The sequence below is a fragment of the Malus domestica genome, chromosome 15 (genome assembly GCF_042453785.1).
Source record: "Malus domestica chromosome 15, GDT2T_hap1".
Taxonomy (NCBI): domain Eukaryota; kingdom Viridiplantae; phylum Streptophyta; class Magnoliopsida; order Rosales; family Rosaceae; genus Malus; species Malus domestica.
This window is the reverse complement of record NC_091675.1, coordinates 53,880,374-53,900,105: the sequence shown is the minus strand read 5'-3', so window position 1 is coordinate 53,900,105 and position 19,732 is coordinate 53,880,374. Positions and strand designations below refer to the sequence as shown.

The 19,732-nt window shown below is 38.8% G+C and overlaps 2 protein-coding genes and 1 long non-coding RNA gene across 3 annotated transcripts; 1 reads left to right on the top strand and 2 right to left on the bottom strand.

Annotated features, from left to right (window-relative positions):
• Positions 1–4,461: 4,461 nt before the first annotated feature.
• Positions 4,462–5,368, bottom strand: LOC139192303 (uncharacterized). The gene is made up of 2 exons (XR_011576349.1): positions 4,974–5,368; positions 4,462–4,867 (listed from the first exon to the last, which is right to left on the bottom strand). It is a non-coding gene; the product is annotated as an uncharacterized lncRNA (long non-coding RNA).
• A 2,803-nt stretch (positions 5,369–8,171) lies between these two features.
• LOC103402477 (sugar transport protein 10-like) lies at positions 8,172–10,326 on the top strand. The gene is made up of 4 exons (XM_070814524.1): positions 8,172–8,304; positions 8,402–8,727; positions 8,943–9,572; positions 9,663–10,326. Exons 1-4 carry the CDS (start codon positions 8,172–8,174, stop codon positions 10,116–10,118), a joined length of 1,545 nt encoding a protein of 514 aa, XP_070670625.1. The 3' UTR covers positions 10,119–10,326.
• Positions 10,327–10,502: 176 nt separating this feature from the next.
• LOC103402407 (thioredoxin X, chloroplastic-like) lies at positions 10,503–17,550 on the bottom strand. Its single transcript, XM_029094971.2, has 2 exons — positions 17,035–17,550; positions 10,503–10,860 (listed from the first exon to the last, which is right to left on the bottom strand). The coding sequence occupies exons 1-2, from the start codon at positions 17,374–17,376 to the stop codon at positions 10,654–10,656; spliced, it is 549 nt and encodes a 182-aa protein (XP_028950804.1). The 5' UTR covers positions 17,377–17,550; the 3' UTR covers positions 10,503–10,653.
• Positions 17,551–19,732: the final 2,182 nt, after the last annotated feature.

Below are 19,732 nucleotides of genomic sequence, written 5' to 3'. Positions count from 1 at the left end.
CGCATGTGCTAGTTGTGGCTTTTAGTAATAGTGGTACAAACAAAAGTTAATTGCATTTTGTCTTCAAGTTTTATTTGTTTAGCAAGACACGTTTCTGCTTCTTTTAGAGTGTTGAATTTCATGAATGTTTTGAACTTTTAGGGCACGTTATATTGCGTGGGGAAGGAAAAGACTAACATACGAAGTTATATTAGTTAATTGAACCCTATAAATTTGAATGAAAAAAATAAAAGAAAACATTGTTATTGTAAACAGAAAAACTTGTTTATGCAGCCTTTTTTTTTCCCTTCCATTGTTTCCTGACAATTTTGGTGGAAAGTCTTTAGCTTTTGTCCACGTCAGAATTTTGAGATTAATCAAATTCTAAATTAGATTTTCCCTTTTTACTTGACAAACTCATTTATCTATGGGGTGTTTACCAAGCGGGGTTGGAGGGGAAGAACGAAATTGCACTCTTCCCAAAGCATGTGCTTTCCAACTTACTAGCATTTGGGAAATCAGAAAACAGGTGGGTCCAACCAATATCAGTTATTGTCTAATTAAAATAAAATTAAAGTTATACCATAAAATTAATATTTTTATATTTAAAATATTGTACATCTATATAATCCATAATTAAGTTGAGAAGAACATATATGCATATGATGATGATTGTGCAACGCATTTTGACCAACATATATGCATATGGTATGATTTTCTTTATTTAGTCTGCATTCTAAACAAATTTGTACCTCCGTTTCTTATAAGCGCTTTTGCTAGACGTGATTTTATACGTTCATTTTGGCTCAAGATGAATTAAACCATCCTAATAAAGTGTAGGTTACCAAAACAATTCCAATGCCACTGAGTCCGAAAAAAAATTCTTCTCTAAATGCAAACGAGAATATTTAGAACTGACGAAAAAGAAATACAATTCTTCAAAAATATGTGGCTTTCCAAAAGTCACTTACAAAAAATTATCAATCCTCGATTTAACTTGGTGGAAAAGAATTTGGCCCTTAGCCTTACAATCTTCGAAACCTTCCAAGTAATAAGTTCCTGAGCTTCAACTCAAACTGTTCTGTTATATATGTAACCAAAATGTCCGCTGCCGCCAATTATATTTGTTCAAAACTTATCTCTGCATCCTTCCAATTCTTGCTTCTGTTTCAATGGCGGACGACGTTACGGCAACTTTCGTCGACGACGTAATGCAAGTCCTCATCGTACCTCCATCAAGGGTGATGGAAGCATGTGAGCTTTACCGAAATATTTTTAACGCTCGTCTGGTTCGATTTGTCAATTTCGAGATTTCGAAGAGTGCTTTTGCTGAGGTTCAACTCGGAGCCAGCGTGTTTGGCGTCACTAATTTTCTATGAGTAGTTTTTGTTGTTTTGATTTGATCATATTCTTGCAAATTTTTTACTAAATTCTTGATTAATTCATGCATATTCAACATCAATTCCCCAGTTTTTCATTGGGTCTATCTGTCATACGTGAATGCTTTCCTAAAACAAATAAAATCAACGTCCAATGGTTAGACGCGTCTATTCGTGCTGATTTAACATTTAATATTATTTCTTTTAGGAAAGCATTCATGTCCGACGGATAGACGCGGTGAAAAACTTGGGAATTGATGTTGAATCTGCCCGAATCAATCAAGAATTTAGTCAAAAATTTGCAAGAATATGTTCAAATCAAAACAACAAAAACTACTCACGGAAAATCAATGACGCCAAACACGCTGGCTCTGAGTTGAACCTCAGCGAAAGCACTATTCGGAATCTCGAAATTGACAAATCAAACTAGACGAGCGTTAAAAATATTTCAGTAAAGCTCACATGCTTCCATCACCCTTAACGAAGGTACGATGAGGACTTGCATTACGTCATCGACGAAAGTTGCCGAAACGTCGTCCGACATTGAAACATAAGCAAAAATTCGAAGGATGCAGAGAGAGAAGTTTTGAACAAATATATTTGGCGGGAGCAGACGTTTTGGTTCATTGGTTACATATATAACAGAACGGTTTGAGTTAGTTGCACTTGCACATGGCGATGGGGATGGGAATTTGTTAGTCTGTTAGTGCACATGGGGAAATCGACAGTCTTGGATTCTGGATGTAATTAGTCTGATAATTCAACTTCTAAGTAATTTTCTTAGTGGATAAATTGATAGCTTAGTAGTTTTACATTGAGAAAAAAGTTTTTGCTTGTATCGATGATAAAGTTATAACACTACGTTTTCAAAATATAAAAATTATTTGTGAACTTGTAGCTTGATATTTTGTTTTTTACCATCAAATTATGAATAAAAAAGAAATATAAAAATTATTTGTGAACTTGTAGCTTGATATTTTGTTTTTTACCATCAAATTATGAATAAAAAAGAAATTGATTAGTCTGACGCACCAAAATCTAAGCCACATAAGAAACTAACAAATTTATGCTATTGTGAAGCGAATTTTTACTTTTATAGAGATGACTTTCAAGTTTCAGGTAGCAAAATGAGATCAAAATTGAATTTCAGGGGTAAGTGAAGCGAACTTTGAGTTTCATAAGTAAAACGATGACTTTTTAGCAACAAGGAGTAAAGTGAAATTAAAATTGAGTTTCAAGAAGTGTAGCTAAAAGTAAGCCATACTTTTACTTTTAGGATGTGTGATTTTTTGCTCGAAAACCTTCGGGGAAAAAAAAAAACACATTGTTCCATTTATAATGGACATAGATCCTCTTTGGATTTTGTCCTGATTTAGAGGCCAAGCAATTTGAACATTCAAATTGAATCTAATGGTCCATATTAACTCTTCAACTGGATGACCTCATACAAACCAAGGGTTTGAATTTTTTTATCCTTGGACTTCAAACAGTAAAATCCGGATAGGATCCAAATTCCACTATAATGACAAGAAAGTCAAATAAAATCAACGTAATTATATTGTGTGGACAAGTTTTAGGAGGAAAAAGGCTTAGGGTTTTAAGGGTTTCGGATTTGGGCTTAGGGTCCCAACCAATTCGGCCTAAGGGCGTTTAGAATTAAATATGAATAAAAATAAAACAAAACTAGAAAGAAAGGGGCTTGGGCTTAGGCCTGACGGGCTTAAGGCCCGTGTGTTAAACGGCCCGCAGGCCTTTAATTAAAGGTTTAAAGCTTGGGTCTCGAAAGGGCTTGGGCTTGGGTGAAGGCCCAAGGCCCTTGTTTATAACATGACCTGAAAGGCCTGTCTCGACGGGGAAGATGCCAGAGTTTCCCCAGCTCCGGCCGGCTGCACAACCCGACCCTAGACTCCGATCTAGGTGCCAAAATGTAATTTACAGAGAGGAGAAGAGTTTTTGTACCTTCAAACCGTCGTGAGGTGACTGGAAATCACCTCGAAAACCATGGGTCCGTCGAGAGGGTTTTGGGTGTCCTGAAGCCCACGGAGTCGACGGAGAGAGAGAGAAGAACAGTCCTCGATGGTAGTGGCAGGGTTGTCGACGTCGAGGAGGGTGTGTGTATGGGTGTGGGTTCACGGGGAAGTGATAGGGAGGCTTAGCGAGAGAGTGAAATCTGAGAGAGAAAGTTTGAGAGTGAAAGAGAGAGAAAGAACTGAAAATGAGAGGGAGAGGTGAGAAGGAGAACTCGGGGAGAGCAGAGAGGAGAGAGGCCGGGGGACACAAATACAAAGTGGTCCCCACGTGGCTCACCAACCAATCCCATAAAACAATTCTAAAAAACGGGGGTGGAGTTTTATATATAAAATATCGATCATATCGGAAATATCGGTAGTTTAAAAACACGGAAATTTTAATAGAAATATCGGGATATTATCGATATCGATAAAAATTGAATAAAAACCACGGAAATTGTAAGGAAAACTTGGAAATTTTTATTGAAACTTTGCAGGATGTTTATTTAGTCAATTATCTATTAGTTTATCACAAAAAATTAGAAGGAAATGCATTGCATGATAGATATAATTGATTTAAGTTGATTATATAACGAGCTGGCAAACATTGTGAGTGTAGAAAATATGTAGTAATTAATGAAAGAAGTTTAAACACACCATAATCATTTATATATAATGAATTAGTACAATATTTTACACTTTATACGTTGCATGGCAAGATACATGAGTAACTTAGTAATGTCTAAAATATCGATGATATCGAAAATATCGGTAGTCCAAAAATATAAAAATTTCGATGAAAATATCAGTATATTATAGATATTTTAGACCATGATAAAAACTAACAATCATTGCCCACACAATGTTGCGGGATTGGAAAAATAATATTACTGGAAAAGTAAAATTACTTAATGTGTATGTACATGTACATACTATTTACATGCAAAAGTCTTGGTAAACAGTCCTACTGAAAACCTCATGAAATTTGCAGATAATCAACTAACTTTGTCCAACCAGAATAAAAAAAGTTTCCGAACAAATTATCATTTCCAAACCGTCAGAAAATTTAAATAACCACAATTCATGCATCGTGCTAATAATAATACGAAATCAATAACTATGAACAGATTCAAATTCTTAAACATAACAACAATATCTAATCCAACACACAAAAAAACAAAAACTCAAGAAATGCACATATCCATGCAATGCAGCAATCAGACTCCCATGCTACAAATACACGGCCTCCAGCCAGATATTTTTGAGGATCTCATCATAACTTTTATAAACACATGTCTATATATGTCTAGGATTTTACCCAACTGCAACATCTCGCCTTTTCAGAATTCTAAATTATTAAGCTCCTGTTTCCTTCTCCATTTTAAGGATTAACCCCATTATCTTGCGCTTTACGACAGATAAAATCAGTGCAACAGAATCGTTTCAGCACTTAACCACCACATTAATCGATCTGCAGAATGTGGCCATACCCAGGGAGTGCTAATTGGCCGGAAAACACAGAGATTCCGATTAGCTTTAAAACTCAACCATCGCACACCAAATTCACAACCTAAGCTAATTTGAGGGTGTAGAGTAAGAATATCACCTTCGCCGGACCCAAAAAAGGTCGGAAAGGCCTGAAACCGGTCGGGGAAAACTCAGATCTTCGTCGGAAAACCCCACCGCGAGCTGGGTTTATGGAACTCCTCTGTCTAGGGGCAGATTCGAGCATGCAAAACTCGAATGTTGTGTTGGGACTCCCCTGAGTCGAATAGATGTGGTTGCAGGGCCGGCCGCCACCGGAAAACTTATGAAAGTCGCCGGGAATGTCGAACCCAAACTGGGTTCGAGGGTTCGGGTGCGGATTAAGACTGATGGAAGGTATGGTTGTGTTGGTTTGGAGAAGGAGATGAAATTGATGATTTTTGGGTTTCTCGTTCAAACGGTCATGAGTGCAACGCGGCAGCGAGAGGGAAGAGGGAAGAGGGAAGAGAGAAGAGAGGAGGAAAAAAAAACTGTATATATATTTTCTCAGACAGTGGCAGAAACGTAATAAAGCAAAATTAGTTGGGACAAAATAGGAAGCACACTGTACTTATGAACAGTGAATCAGTTACATTATGTTTGGACGATGAAATTTAAGATTACTAAGGAATTTTACAATGACGGATTTTATTATCTAAAATTTGTAAATTTTCTTGTTTGATTAACATAAAAGAACAATGGAATTGATAATGAAATTTATTAATTTTAAACTCTTAATCATAGAAATTGGGAAAAGACACTTATTTACATGAAATTTAAACTTGAGAATTGGAGGCCCCAAATTCCAAGTTTATTTTCACGTGGAAATCCTAAATTCCTATGTTTATAAATCAAAACAAAGGAATTGGTGCATGTTAATTTATAAATTCTGCATTTTATCTAAATTCTAAATTTATTTCCTACGTCCAAACGTACCATTAGTAATAAGACTCATATTAGTAATAATTAATATTAAATTAAATGTTATAATACTTGGAAGTAATAAATATATACATACGTACCAGACATGCGGGCTCCTGAAAATGGACGCAAAGCCATGCTCAATCGTCCACCCGGTCTTCCAACTCCAATGGGTAACCCTCATCGAGAGCGACCTCCAGACCATCAAACAACTCAAAATATTTGTGGAGGTCGCTCTTCCACTACTTGTACCGATTCGAGAATAACCTATTCAAGTAGTTGTCCATTGACTTGTTTATGTCATCGAAATTGTAGTTTGTCTACAATTTAGCATGTTTTAAATTCAAATAATTAACAAATATTAAATTAAAAATAAAGTTAAATGTGGAAAACATTTTCTACCTAAGTGAGAGTTGTGAACTAAGTAGTCTAGGCTGGTGCCTATGAAAGTCTAGACAAGCGCCTAGAGAGGGACTTTAGGACACTGGTTTATACAAGTGTAGACAATGAGAGTGTAACATCCCACATCGCACATGGGAGTAGATTCTCTAAGCTTTATATGTATATTCGTATCTCTACCTAGCACGAGTCTTTTTAGGAGCTCACTGGCTTCGGGTTCCGTCAGAACTCCGAAGTTAAGCAAGATCGCGCGAGAGCAATCTCATGATGGGTGATCCACTGGGAAGTTCTCGTGTGAGTTCCTAGAAACAAAACAGTGAGGGCGTGGTCAGGGCCCAAAACCGACAATATCGTGCTATGAAGGAGTCAAACCGGGATGTGGTGAGGGCCCGGGCTAGGATATGACAATTTGGTATCAGAGCCAATCTTTGGCCGGAAGTGTGTCGACGAGGATGTCGGACCCCTAAGGGGGGGTGGATTGTAACATCCCACATCGCCCAGGGGAGTGGATCCTCTAAGTCTTATATGTATATTCCTATCTCTACCTAGCACGAGGCCTTTTGGGAGCTCACTGGCTTCGGGTTCTATCGGAACTCCGAAGTTAAGCGAGTTCGCGCGATAGCAATCCCATGATGGGTGACCCACTGGGAAGTTCTTGTGTGAGTTCCCATAAACAAAACCGTGAGGGCGTGGTCTGGGCCCAAAGCGGACAATATCGTGCTACAGCGGAGTCGAGCCCGGGATGTGGTAAGGGCCCAGGCGGGGATGTGACAGAGAGTTTTTTCTATGTGTTGGAAACATGGCTTAGTAGATTAAGTGTCATAATTCAAGTGATTGGATAATTGAAAAAAAAATTCTAACCAATTGTATTATGATGAGTTGAAAAGTTCTCATTAGCAAGTGGAAGAAAGAGGCAAGCAGGACTAAACACCAGGGCTCGACATCAAAATTGGATGTGCTAGACTCGACATCAGAATTAAGTACGATTACATATTTCATTAAAATATATAAATTAAAAAATAAAACCAAATTTACAGTACTGCTTTTCATATACTACATGTCTGTTAGAGATTTTTCGATGTGTCGAGAACATGGCTTAGTACACCAAGTGTCATTATACAAGTGGTTCGATACTTGAAAAAAATTTTCCAACCACTTTTATTATGACACTTGGACATGACCGTGTTTTTGAGACACTGAAGAGGCAAGCAGGACTACACTCTAGGGCTCGACATCATAGTTGGATGTGCTGGACTCAACATAAAAATTAAGTATGATTAATTATGTCGTTAAGATATATAAATTAAAAAATAAATTCAAATTTACAGTATGGCTTTTCATATGCTACATGTATGTGAGAGATTTTTTAGGGTGTCGGTTTACAATATGGCTTTTCATATGCTACATGTATGTGAGAGATTTTTCAGGGTGTCGGGAACACGACTCAGTATACCAAGTGTCATTCTATAGGTGGTTCGATACTTGAAAAAAAAAAATATCCAACCACTTTTATTATGACACACTGAAAAAGTTCTGCATGCCTGTTAAACTGTGTTGAGTTTTGATCCATATCCGTTCACATATAACAATCATCACACATTGCCAAATTTAGAGCTCCAGACAGCAAGATTAATGGTGTAATACCAAGAACTAGTATTATCTCAACCTAACCGAAACAAGAACTTTGCTGCTATCCTCTGGTCCTAACATGTCCAACTATTCATGCCTAAATATGGCAGAATTAGCAAGGAGGTAAGGAGTTACAGAAACTAGAAAACAAGATTAGGTCTAAGTTGTTGAAACTCTAGCCTGGTTTTGTTGCAGCTTCGAACCTTTATAAACTTCAAACATTTTCGGATTTGAGATACAAGTCAGCAACAAAGATCAAAAGATTTTTGAGATATCGGTTTAATATATTCAAACTACAAAGAGCTGTAAGACTCCAAAACTTTGTAGAGCGATGGCTGGAGGAGCATATGTTGGCGGTGGAGGAGGGAGGAGCTATGAAGGAGGTGTCACCATCTTTGTGCTTTTCACTTGTGTGGCGGCTGCCATGGGTGGTCTCCTATTCGGATATGATCTCGGGATCTCAGGTAATTAAATCTGTGATTGTCTCTATGTTTAAAAGAATTGAGGTCATCAAGAGAAACAAGTACTAATCGGGTTTTGAATTATCGCGCATATATGCAGGGGGTGTGACTTCAATGGAGTCGTTCTTGAGCAAGTTCTTCCCGTCTGTGTTCCACAAAATGAAGAATGAGACTGCTAATCAAAACCAGTACTGCAAATTTGACAGCCAACTCCTCACGTTGTTCACGTCTTGCCTCTACGTTGCAGCCTTGGTGGCTTCCTTCTTCGCTTCAACGGTGACTAGGAAATTTGGCCGGAAAATATCCATGTTTGTGGCAGGCCTTGTTTTTCTTGTTGGCTCAATTCTAAATGGTATTGCCAATAACATTATCGTTCTAATCATTGGTCGTCTCTTGCTTGGTGTTGGAGTGGGATTTGCTAATCAGGTACATATATCTTCTATCTTTAACTACAGGTTGATTAAAACATACGAACCTTAAGGTAATAACGCATTTTAGACGACAGGTTATGTATCAATTACCACGTATACCTCATAATGTGGTCGGTCGATGTTGCATGAAAATATGATCTCTGTAGCATCCTTGAAACTTAGAGCTAGACCGGTAGCTAACTAGTTCAAAATTCTCGTCGTGATTTGCAGTCCGTTCCCATTTATCTAGCGGAAATGGCTCCAACAAAGATTAGAGGAGCATTGAACATGGGGTTCCAAATGGCCATCACCATTGGTATTCTAGTGGCAGGTCTTGTCAACTTCGGCACAGCCAAGATCAAGGGCGGATATGGCTGGAGAGTCTCTCTTGCTCTTGCAGCCGTTCCTTCCTTGATGATGACTCTCGCTGCAATCTTTCTTCCCGACACTCCAAATTCCATCCTAGAAAGAGGTAACCCCGATAAGGCCAGGAAAATGCTGAAAAAAATCCGTGGCACCAACAACGTTGATGAGGAGTTCCAAGACCTTCTTGATGCTACTGACGCTGCCCAAAAAGTGGAAAACCAATGGACCAACATCACAGAGCCGAGATATAGGCCTCAACTTGTCATTTGCATTCTCGTTCCATTCTTCCAGCAGCTCACCGGGATCAATGTGATCATGTTTTACTCACCAGTTCTTTTCATGACTTTGGGGTTTGGAGACGAAGCATCCCTAATGTCCGCAGTCATCACCGGCGGTGTTAACGTGGTTGCTACCTTTGTGTCCATTCTCGCAGTCGATAGGTTCGGAAGAAGGGTGTTGTTCCTTCAAGGTGGTGTGCAGATGCTCCTGTGCCAGGTACTTAAACACGATCATGTTAATAAAAACAATTGTTTGCCTGCTTTAATTTGTAAAGGACATTACCAAACTTCCACACATGCATTGTAGGTTGCCGTTGGAGTGATGATAGGCATGAAGTTTGGGCTCAGTGGAGTCGGATCCTTTACAAAAACTGAAGCCAATTGGATCTTGTTCTCGATCTGTGCATATGTAGCAGCATTTGCATGGTCTTGGGGTCCGTTGGGGTGGTTGGTGCCGAGCGAGATTTGCCCTCTGGAAATCCGTTCAGCCGGACAAGCCATCAACGTCTCGGTGAACATGTTGTTCACTTTTATCATTGGTCAAGTCTTCCTCAGCATGCTTTGCCACTTAAAGTTTGGTCTCTTCTTCTTCTTTGGCGGTTTTGTGATCATTATGACCATCTTCATCGCCTTCTTCTTGCCCGAGACAAAGAATGTTCCGATTGAAGAGATGAATAGAGTTTGGAAAGCTCACTGGTTCTGGGGCAAGTACATCCCTGATGAGGCTGTCAATTATGGTAGGCAAGACAAAGTTGTAGTTTGATGGAGCAAATCACAGTTGGATTTGTAAATAATCCAAGCATCTGGGTTCTGATATAACATTGAAAAGTCGACAAGGGAAAGAAACCAATCTCGATAGAGAGACAATTAGGGGATGGGGGGATGATATTTGTGAATCACTTTGTTTTGTCCTACTCATTTTCGAGTTGTAAATCAATAAAAATACACGATTCTTCTTTCTCAAACACAAATTATACGTGCATGTAGATCAGATACAATCAATAATCATCAACTTTGCAACTAATATACCGCCTTTTTTACGTTCATGTGCTTTAAGAAACATGGTCTAGATTTGGAGTAATCTTCCATATAATCACCCATCTAGGTGGAGAAGAAAAGAAGCGAAAATTGGAGGCTCAGAGAATAGTTTTCGAAATTTTCAGCTCACTTTATACAATTGAATGCAAGTACAATACACTTAAGAAACTAAAAAGAAAAGGAGGAAAGGATTACTCATATTACACACAGATTGAACCTGATAGAATTTGGGATCTCTGCAAGTTCAAATGGAAGTGGAACTATGCAACTGGCATGGACTCCAAAAACACATCCACATACTCTTGAAGCTTCGCTTTGGCAATTGCGCCTTCTCTCCGACTTTCTGGAACTTCCTTTCCGTTTGTGAAGAGAATCAAAGCCGGCAACCCATAAACTTTATATTCTTCAATCAGTTTTGGGTTTGCATCATGATCTATCTTAACAACAGTTAACCTGTCTTTGTATTCCTGAGTGCAACATATAAACTAATACTTCAGATAATTTCTTTAGTTTGGACAACAATCAAAGGCACATTGATAACCAAATCTTGAAAGATACTACTTGTCCTCCCTATCTCTTTATGACATTTCCAAACGTTGTTCCAAAATGACCGTACATATCAAAGACAATGACATCGCTTCTGTCTTTCTTTTCTGACAAGAAATCAAGCATTGTATCTGGAAGTGAGACTATTGTTGTGCTAAGATAGTACCAAACCCGTTGGAACCAACTCAAGCTAACCCACAGGAAATTTATCAAATGAAATGCAAGAACAAAATATTAAAGACACCAAGATTTTAACGAGGTTCCTCAACAGTCAGTGTAACTGGAGTACGTCCTCGGAGCAGTAGGAGCTCACCCAATAATCCACTATCAACCAAATGGGAGTTTACAAAGTGTTGACAATCTCACAACCCAAAAGCCCAATACACCCAATAGCTCTCACACACCAAAGAAACAAATAGAGAGGGAAATATAGTGAATAATTTCCTTTCTATACAAAGCTCAAAGCTAATACACAAATACAACTTTGATTGAGTGAGTACCAACAAAGAAAGAAAATCACCTTTCTTTCTTCTCTTCAAAATGGGGCTGCATCACCTCTGTTTTTGCTCTCATTTTCTGCTACGTTTTTTCCTCTCTTATGGCTTCATTACTACACTTCATCAAAAATAGCAATTATTTCTCTTTCAAAGAACTCATCCGTGACTTCCCATGGACCAAGACAACTTTAGACCAATTCCCTTTTCTTTTCCCCAAAACAAGGAAGAGACATAATTATTTTGTCTTTTTTTTCTTTTTGATTTGTTTAATTAAAAGGTGGCCACTTGGCCACATACTCCAACAATCTCCACCTTGGCCAAGTTCCGAAAAACGTCATGATAAGCCAACCAATACAATTAACACACAACATCACTCCCAAACACTAGCAAGAGAACAACTCATGCCGAGCCAAATACTCCAAAACTCCTACTGCTCAACGCCTTCTTTATATAGGCATAATGTGAGCCAAGTTTAAACAGTGAACAAACTTGGCTACACCAACAACCTTAGTCAACATATCAGCGGGGTTGTCTTTCGTTGGAATCTTCTGGAGAATGATTTCCCCTTCACCAACAATTTCACGAACAAAGTGATAACGCACATCTATGTGCTTGGTCCTCGCATGATGAACCTGATACTTAGCCAAATAAATGGCACTCTGACTATCACAATGTACCTCCACCTGCTTCTGATCAACCCCCAAATCTCTAATAAGCCCATGTATCCAAATGGCCTCCTTTATAGCTTCAGCAACTGCCATATATTCAGCCTCTGTAGTAGACAAGGCAACAGACGACTGCAAAATGGACCTCCAACAAACTGGCCCTTTAGCCATAGTAAACACATAGCCTGTAGCAGACTTCCTTCCATCCAGATCACCTGCATAATCTGAATCAACATAACCAACTGCAAAATGACCAATACCAGAGTCATCTCTCTCAAAGCATAAACCAACATCTCGAGTACCATGGAGATACCTCAATATCCACTTAGCTGCTTGCCAATGCTCTTTACCTGGATTATGCATATATCGACTCACCATGCCAACTGCATGAGCAATATCCGGTCTAGAGCATACCATTGCATACATCAAACTACCAACCAAATTAGCATATGGTATATTTTTCATTTGCAGCTTCTCTTTATCAGTTTTAGGACATTGTAGAGAACTCAATTTAAAATGAGGAGCCAAAGGGGTACTAACCGGTTTGGTTGAATCATGAACTCCAAACTTCCGAATCAACTTCTCAAGGTATTGTCTTTGATTCAAACTGACCAAACCTTTCTCTCTATCTCTAGTGATCTCCATGCCAAGGATCTTCTTCGCTTCACCAAGATCCTTCATCTCGAACTCGTTCTTCATTTGTTTCTTCAATTTCTCAATCTCTTCAACATTCTTTGAGGCAATCAACATATCATCAACATATATCAATAAATAAATGAAAGACCCATCTTGCAACTTCTTGAAGTACACACAATGATCATATTGACTTCTAGAATAATTTTGGCCTCTCATAAATTTATCAAACCTCAAATACCATTGCCTTGGAGATTGCTTCAAGCCATAAAGCGATTTCTTCAATTTGCAAAACAAATTTTCCTTCCCTTTCACTATATACCCATCCGGTTGACACATATAGATCTCTTCATTCAAATCACCATGTAGGAAAGCCGTCTTCACATCAAGTTGCACAAGCTCAAGATCATACTGTGCAACAAGAGCTAACATAATGCGAATTGAGGAGTGTTTCACAACCGGAGAAAAGATTTCATTGTAGTCAATGCCCTCCTTTTGTGCATACCATTTAGCAACTAATCTTGCTTTAAATCTCACATTGCTTTTCTCATCAGCATCTTCCTTCTTGGCATACACCCATTTGCAACCAATAGCTTTCTTGCCCTTAGGCAATTTAGCTAATTCCCAAGTCTTGTTCTTCAAGAGAGAATTCATCTCATCACCCATGGCATTGCACCACATTTTCTTCTCCTCACTCTCAATAGCTTCCTCAAAATTGGATGGAATCTCATCAGTGATAATAGGAAGAGCAAAAGCAACATAGTCACTGTACCGAGCTGGCTTGGTAATTTGTCTCTTTCCTCTGTTCTTAGCAATAGACTCTTGAGGTGAAACTTGCTCTTCAACTTGAATAGAATCTTCAAGTTCAACTTCTTCAACATCCTCATGGTCTCCAACTTCTTCACTTGTAGTGGCTTCGACATCAGCGGAAATAGGATTTGAAGTATCAGAGGCAACTTTCTCAAGCTCCACCTGTTGGACATCTTTCACATTCTTCTCAGAGACTTTGTACATACTTTCTTCATCAAATGTCACATCTCTACTAATTACCAGTTTCTTCATCTCTGGACACCACAACCTGTAACCTTTGACACCACTACTAAAACCAAGAAAGATAGCCTTTTTGGCTCTAGGATCAAGTTTATTTTCAGTTACATGAAAATAAGCAGGTGAACCAAAAATACAAATATGATCATAATCAGAATAAGGTTTTCCAGTCCATACCTCCATTGGTGTCTTACCCTGAATAGCAGCTGAGGGTAACCGGTTGATGATATGACATGCATAATTAACTGCCTCTGCCCAAAATGACTTGCTTAAACCCGACTGAGACAACATACATCTAACCTTCTCAAGCAAGGTTCGATTCAATCTTTCTGCAACTCCATTTTGTTGTGGAGTTCCCCGAACACTAAAATGTCTCACAATTCCTTCTTCTTTGCAAACTTTAAAGAAATGGTCGGATGTGTATTCACCACCATTATCCGATCTCAAAATCTTAATCTTTCTCCCAGTCTTGTTCTCAACCATTTTCTTCCATCCCAAGAAAATGCTTAACACCTCACTCTTGTGCTTCATAGTGTAAACCCAAGACCTTCTTGAATAATCATCAACAAAGGTCACGAACCAATGTCTACCACTCAAAGAGAGAGTCTTTGTAGGACCCCAAACATCCGAATGCACATAATCAAGAATGCCCTTCGTCTGATGTACAGCAGTACCAAACTTCACTCTAGTTTGCTTCCCCAAGACACAATGCTCGCAGAAATCAAGCTTACAAGTCGTGGCACCTTTTAGAATACCTTTTTTCACAAGCCCTTGTAGAGCTTTCTCACCGGCATGGCCTAATCTCATATGCCACAGTCTAGTAGTATCTGAATCAGATGTGCCCATATTTTCAGAAACTACAGATGCTTCACCTGTCACAGTGCTTCCCTGCAATAAATACAAATGGCCACATCTAGGAGCTTTCATCACAACAAGTGCACCATAAGTAACTTTTAATGTCTGCCCATCTGAATGAAACCTGAAACCCTTGGATTCCAAAGTACCCAAAGAAATAAGATTTTTCTTCAAATTCGGTACATACCGAACACCTGTCAACTCTTTAACCATGCCATCATGCAACTTCAACCGAACTGTACCAATCCCTTTTGTTGTGCAAGGATTGTCATCTCCCATGAACACAACGCCATCATCAAACTCTTTCAAGCTTGAAAACCAATCCTTGTGAGGAGTCATATGATGAGTACAACCCGTATCCAACACCCACTTAGTAGCACAATCAAATGATGAGGAAGTGGTTAAAGCAAAATCAGAAAAATCTGTTTCAACCTCAGCAACATTAGCTTCAGAACTTTCTTTTCCTTTGGTCTTCAACTTAGGACAATCTTTCTTCCAATGGCCCTTATTATAACAAAAGGCACATTCATCCCTTTCTAAAGGTTTTCTACCTTTAGAGTTTCCTCTAGGTCGAGACTGTGATTTTTTCCTACTAGTAGAGGACCTCCTTTCCGATGATCTACCTCTAACAAATAAAGCTTCAGAGGTACTATCATGATTTTTATCTCTATGCCTCATTTCATAATTCATCAAGGCATTTGACACATCTTCAAATTTCACAGTTTATTTACCATGCATAATAGTGGTAACAAAATGCTCATAAGAGTCCGGCAATGAATTCAACAATATTAAGGCCTTATCTTCATCCTTAATATCCTCATCTAAATTTAACAAGTCGGCAATCAACTTATTAAAAGCATCAAGGTGTCTAATCATTTTTGTACCTTCTTTGTATTGGAAGCGGTAGAGCTTTTTCTTCAAGTGTAGCCGGTTCTCTGCACTCTTTGTCATATACTTGTCTTCCAATTTTTGCCACAACACACTTGCTAATGTCTCCCGCATCACAAAATACTTCTGAGTTTTTGCAAGGCACAACCGAATTGAAGAACAAGCCCACAAATTTAATTTTTCCCATTCCGGCTTTGACATAGTTTCCGGCTTCTCTCCCAACGCGGCAAGTAGATCTTGTTGAGCCAACACATCTTTGACCTCACATTGCCACATCCCGAAGTTGTTTGTGCCATCAAACTTTTCCACTTCGAACTTTGCATTTTGCACCGTAGTTCTTGCAAACCCGGAGCTGCTTCCAAAAGGATTTTCATCTTGCCCGTCTGACATCTTTGGTAACTAGACAGTACCCAAGAGCAACCAGTGCTCTGATACCAATTGTTGTGCTAAGATAGTACCAAACCCGTTGGAACCAACTCAAGCTAACCCACAGGAAATTTATCAAATGAAATGCAAGAACAAAATATTAAAGACACCAAGATTTTAACGAGGTTCCTCAACAGTCAGTGTAACTGGAGTACGTCCTCGGAGCAGTAGGAGCTCACCCAATAATCCACTATCAACCAAATGGGAGTTTACAAAGTGTTGACAATCTCACAACCCAAAAGCCCAATACACCCAATAGCTCTCACACACCAAAGAAACAAATAGAGAGGGAAATATAGTGAATAATTTCCTTTCTATACAAAGCTCAAAGCTAATACACAAATACAACTTTGATTGAGTGAGTACCAACAAAGAAAGAAAATCACCTTTCTTTCTTCTCTTCAAAATGGGGCTGCATCACCTCTGTTTTTGCTCTCATTTTCTGCTACGTTTTTTCCTCTCTTATGGCTTCATTACTACACTTCATCAAAAATAGCAATTATTTCTCTTTCAAAGAACTCATCCGTGACTTCCCATGGACCAAGACAACTTTAGACCAATTCCCTTTTCTTTTCCCCAAAACAAGGAAGAGACATAATTATTTTATCTTTTTTTTCTTTTTGATTTGTTTAATTAAAAGGTGGCCACTTGGCCACATACTCCAACAACTATTAGGGTCTTATTGGTCAAAGACTTACCAAAAGTGCTTTTAGCAGGGTTTGGCACAGAATAACTTTAAGTGCTTCTAGCAGTGTTTAGCATAGAATAACTATAACTGCTTCTAGATTCTAAAAGCACTCTCCGTGCTTTCTGGAGTCTTCACAAATCACTTCCAATTGCTTTTTCAGGAAGCACTTGGATTTTTAATGAAAGTTTGTTGTGCTTGTAGTAGAAAAAGCGCATACAAGCAGAAGTGTTTCCTCCGATAAGTTTCTGCTCACTCTTGACAGTGCAGAGGACCGACCTCTAGCCTCCCGTTTAAACATTATTTCAGACAGTAGTCAAGTTGTCAAACTTCAAGTTCAAGTCTAAATCCTAAAAAACTAATGGGAAATCGAAAGGCTCCCAGGGGAGAGAGAGGAACCTGAGCGAGCCATTCCATAGCAGGCGAGATTAAGCGGCAAGGGCCGCACCAACTGGCAACGAACTCGACAAGAACCGGACGGTCCGAGTTAAGAACCGAATCCCGGAACTGGGTCTCATTAATTTCCTGAATACCAGCACTCGAAGCAATTGAAAACTTGGGAACCGTACGAGAAGAAGAAGAAGAAGAAGAAGAATTGCCAAGGCCCGCTTGTCTTATTTGGCTTCTAGAACCGCAGGAGAATGAGGAGAAGAGCTTTGGAGCGGTGGGCGAAGAGTAAGAGCTTGAAGTAGCTGTACGGACCGGAGGAAGTACGAGCTTGGAGACGACGTTGGCTTCCATGTTTTTTCTCTTCAAATGAGGAGAAAGGAGGAGGGCAGAGAGGAAAGAAAGGAGTGGGTTTTGAGTGAAGGGGGAAAGCAGTGTTTGTATCGCACTTGGCGTGGGAGGTTATTGGCCACGAAACGATGACCAAATGCTGTCGTGCCATCCACCGTGCAAGTGGAAGGGAGGGGAGGCAGTTTATATGCTGGATTTTATCATCTACCTCCCATTTCACTTTCATATCTTTTCAATTTAAAAGGAGTTTTAGTTTTTAAGGCCTCTCTCCTTGGTGAGGACAATTTTAAATTTTGCTAGTCGGATCATGTGGTTGTCTAGTCACACATATAGAATTAACGCTCTTCAATCGGCTCTACTTTGTGACAAAAAGATCGCACATGACTACACGTTCTAAAAAACTTCTTGTTTGGTGGACATCAAACTAGCCACACACAAATTGTAATGAGTTGTTGTTGCTTCCATTTTTACAATTAAAAAGTGATATGGTTTAGAAATCAAACCAAACTTTCAGTTGTGGTTTTGGTTAAGGATGGGCGTGGTTCAGCTTGATTCGGTTTGACACCAAAAATATTATCAAACTAACTACCATTTAACATTTCAGTTTGGCTTTTGACCAATACCACTATTGAAACTAAACCAAACCAAATCATTGTTAATTAATTTGAGTTGGTTGGTTTAAGCCCCAGTCCAACACATCAATAAAAGAAAAGTCCAACATTTCAAAAGTTTTATTCTTTTAAACATCCACACATCCTTCACATTCCAACTTGATCAAAACGTTTTTCGAACTGAATTATTAAGTTTTTCGGAACTAATTAGAAAATTTATGAAATCAAATAAAACTATGTTTCAATTAAAAAAAAGGGTGTTTTAACGAAAAGCCCACGGTACTGTTCACTTTAACGAAAAACTACATTTTTACACTAAAAAGTCAAGCGTGGTACTAGTCACTTTACCCTTTATTTTGTCCTTATCATTAAAACTCAAAGTTTTCAAGTCATTTTCATTAGTTTTCCTTTAAAAAAAACACATCTCATACTACCAAACAATTTATTAGTTACAAGCTAACAATCACATAAGCATAAAATACATACAAATCTCCAACTGTTGTATCCATTAATCTTATATTGTTTTGAGACTTAAAATACATATACTTGAATGCATTGTCGGTTTAATTCGATTATATAATTTTTAAAAATATCAAAAGTAAATCGGTTCAGTTTGATTTTTGAATTGTTTGACTTCTTTTCGTCAAAATCAAACCAAACTGACTAATACGGTTCAGATCAATATGTTTGGACGGTTTGATGGCCATGCCAAGTATTGGTCCTCCACCGCTCGTTAAGAATGTTAAAGATTTATAAAATGATATGGTTTTGCACTAACTTATTTGGGAAGTGACTTGTGCAAAGCTTTTGTCTTCATATAACACTCATAATAATTACTTGGGGTGTGCTATCCACACACCATTTTTTACTTCTCACACATCCCTTGTTAATTTCCGTCCATTGATCTGCTTCAATTCATCCAATCCGACTGCCGAAAACCAAAAAGGTGTGAGAGAAGTAAAAAGAGATGTGTGGATATTACATCCCTAATTACTTTATGTCATTTGAATCGAATAAGTCAAAATGATTCATTCAAGTGGAAGACGAAAACAAACCACAACAAAAGGATTACATTAATAATAATAGGCCAAGACAAACAAAAAGAGGCAACTCCTTCCAGAATCCAGACCAGCCCAGCCCATCCCAGATAATGCTGGGTGGGCTCATCAAAATATCAGCAACCCAAATACAACAACAACAACAACAACAACAACAAAGCCTTTTCCCACTAAGTGGGGTCGGCTATATGAATCCTAGAACGCCATTGCGCTCGGTTTTGTGTCATGTCCTCCGTTAGATCCAAGTACTCTAAGTCTTTTCTTAGAGTCTCTTCCAAAGTTTTCCTAGGTCTTCCTCTACCCCTTTGGCCCTGAACCTCTGTCCCGTAGTCACATCTTCGAACCGGAGCGTCAGTCGGCCTTCTTTGCACATGTCCAAATCATCGGAGCCGATTTTCTCTCATCTTTCCTACAATTTCGGCTACTCCTACTTTACCTCGGATATCCTCATTCCCAATCTTATCATTTCTCGTGTGCCCACACATCCCACGAAGCATCCTCATCTCCGCTACACCCATTTTGTGTACGTGTTGATGCTTCACCGCCCAACATTCTGTGCCATACAACATCGCTGGCCTTATTGCCGTCCTATAAAATTTTCCCTTGAGCTTCAGTGGCCTACGACGGTCACACAACACGCCGGATGCACTCTTACACTTCATCCATCCAGCTCGTATTCTATGGTTGAGA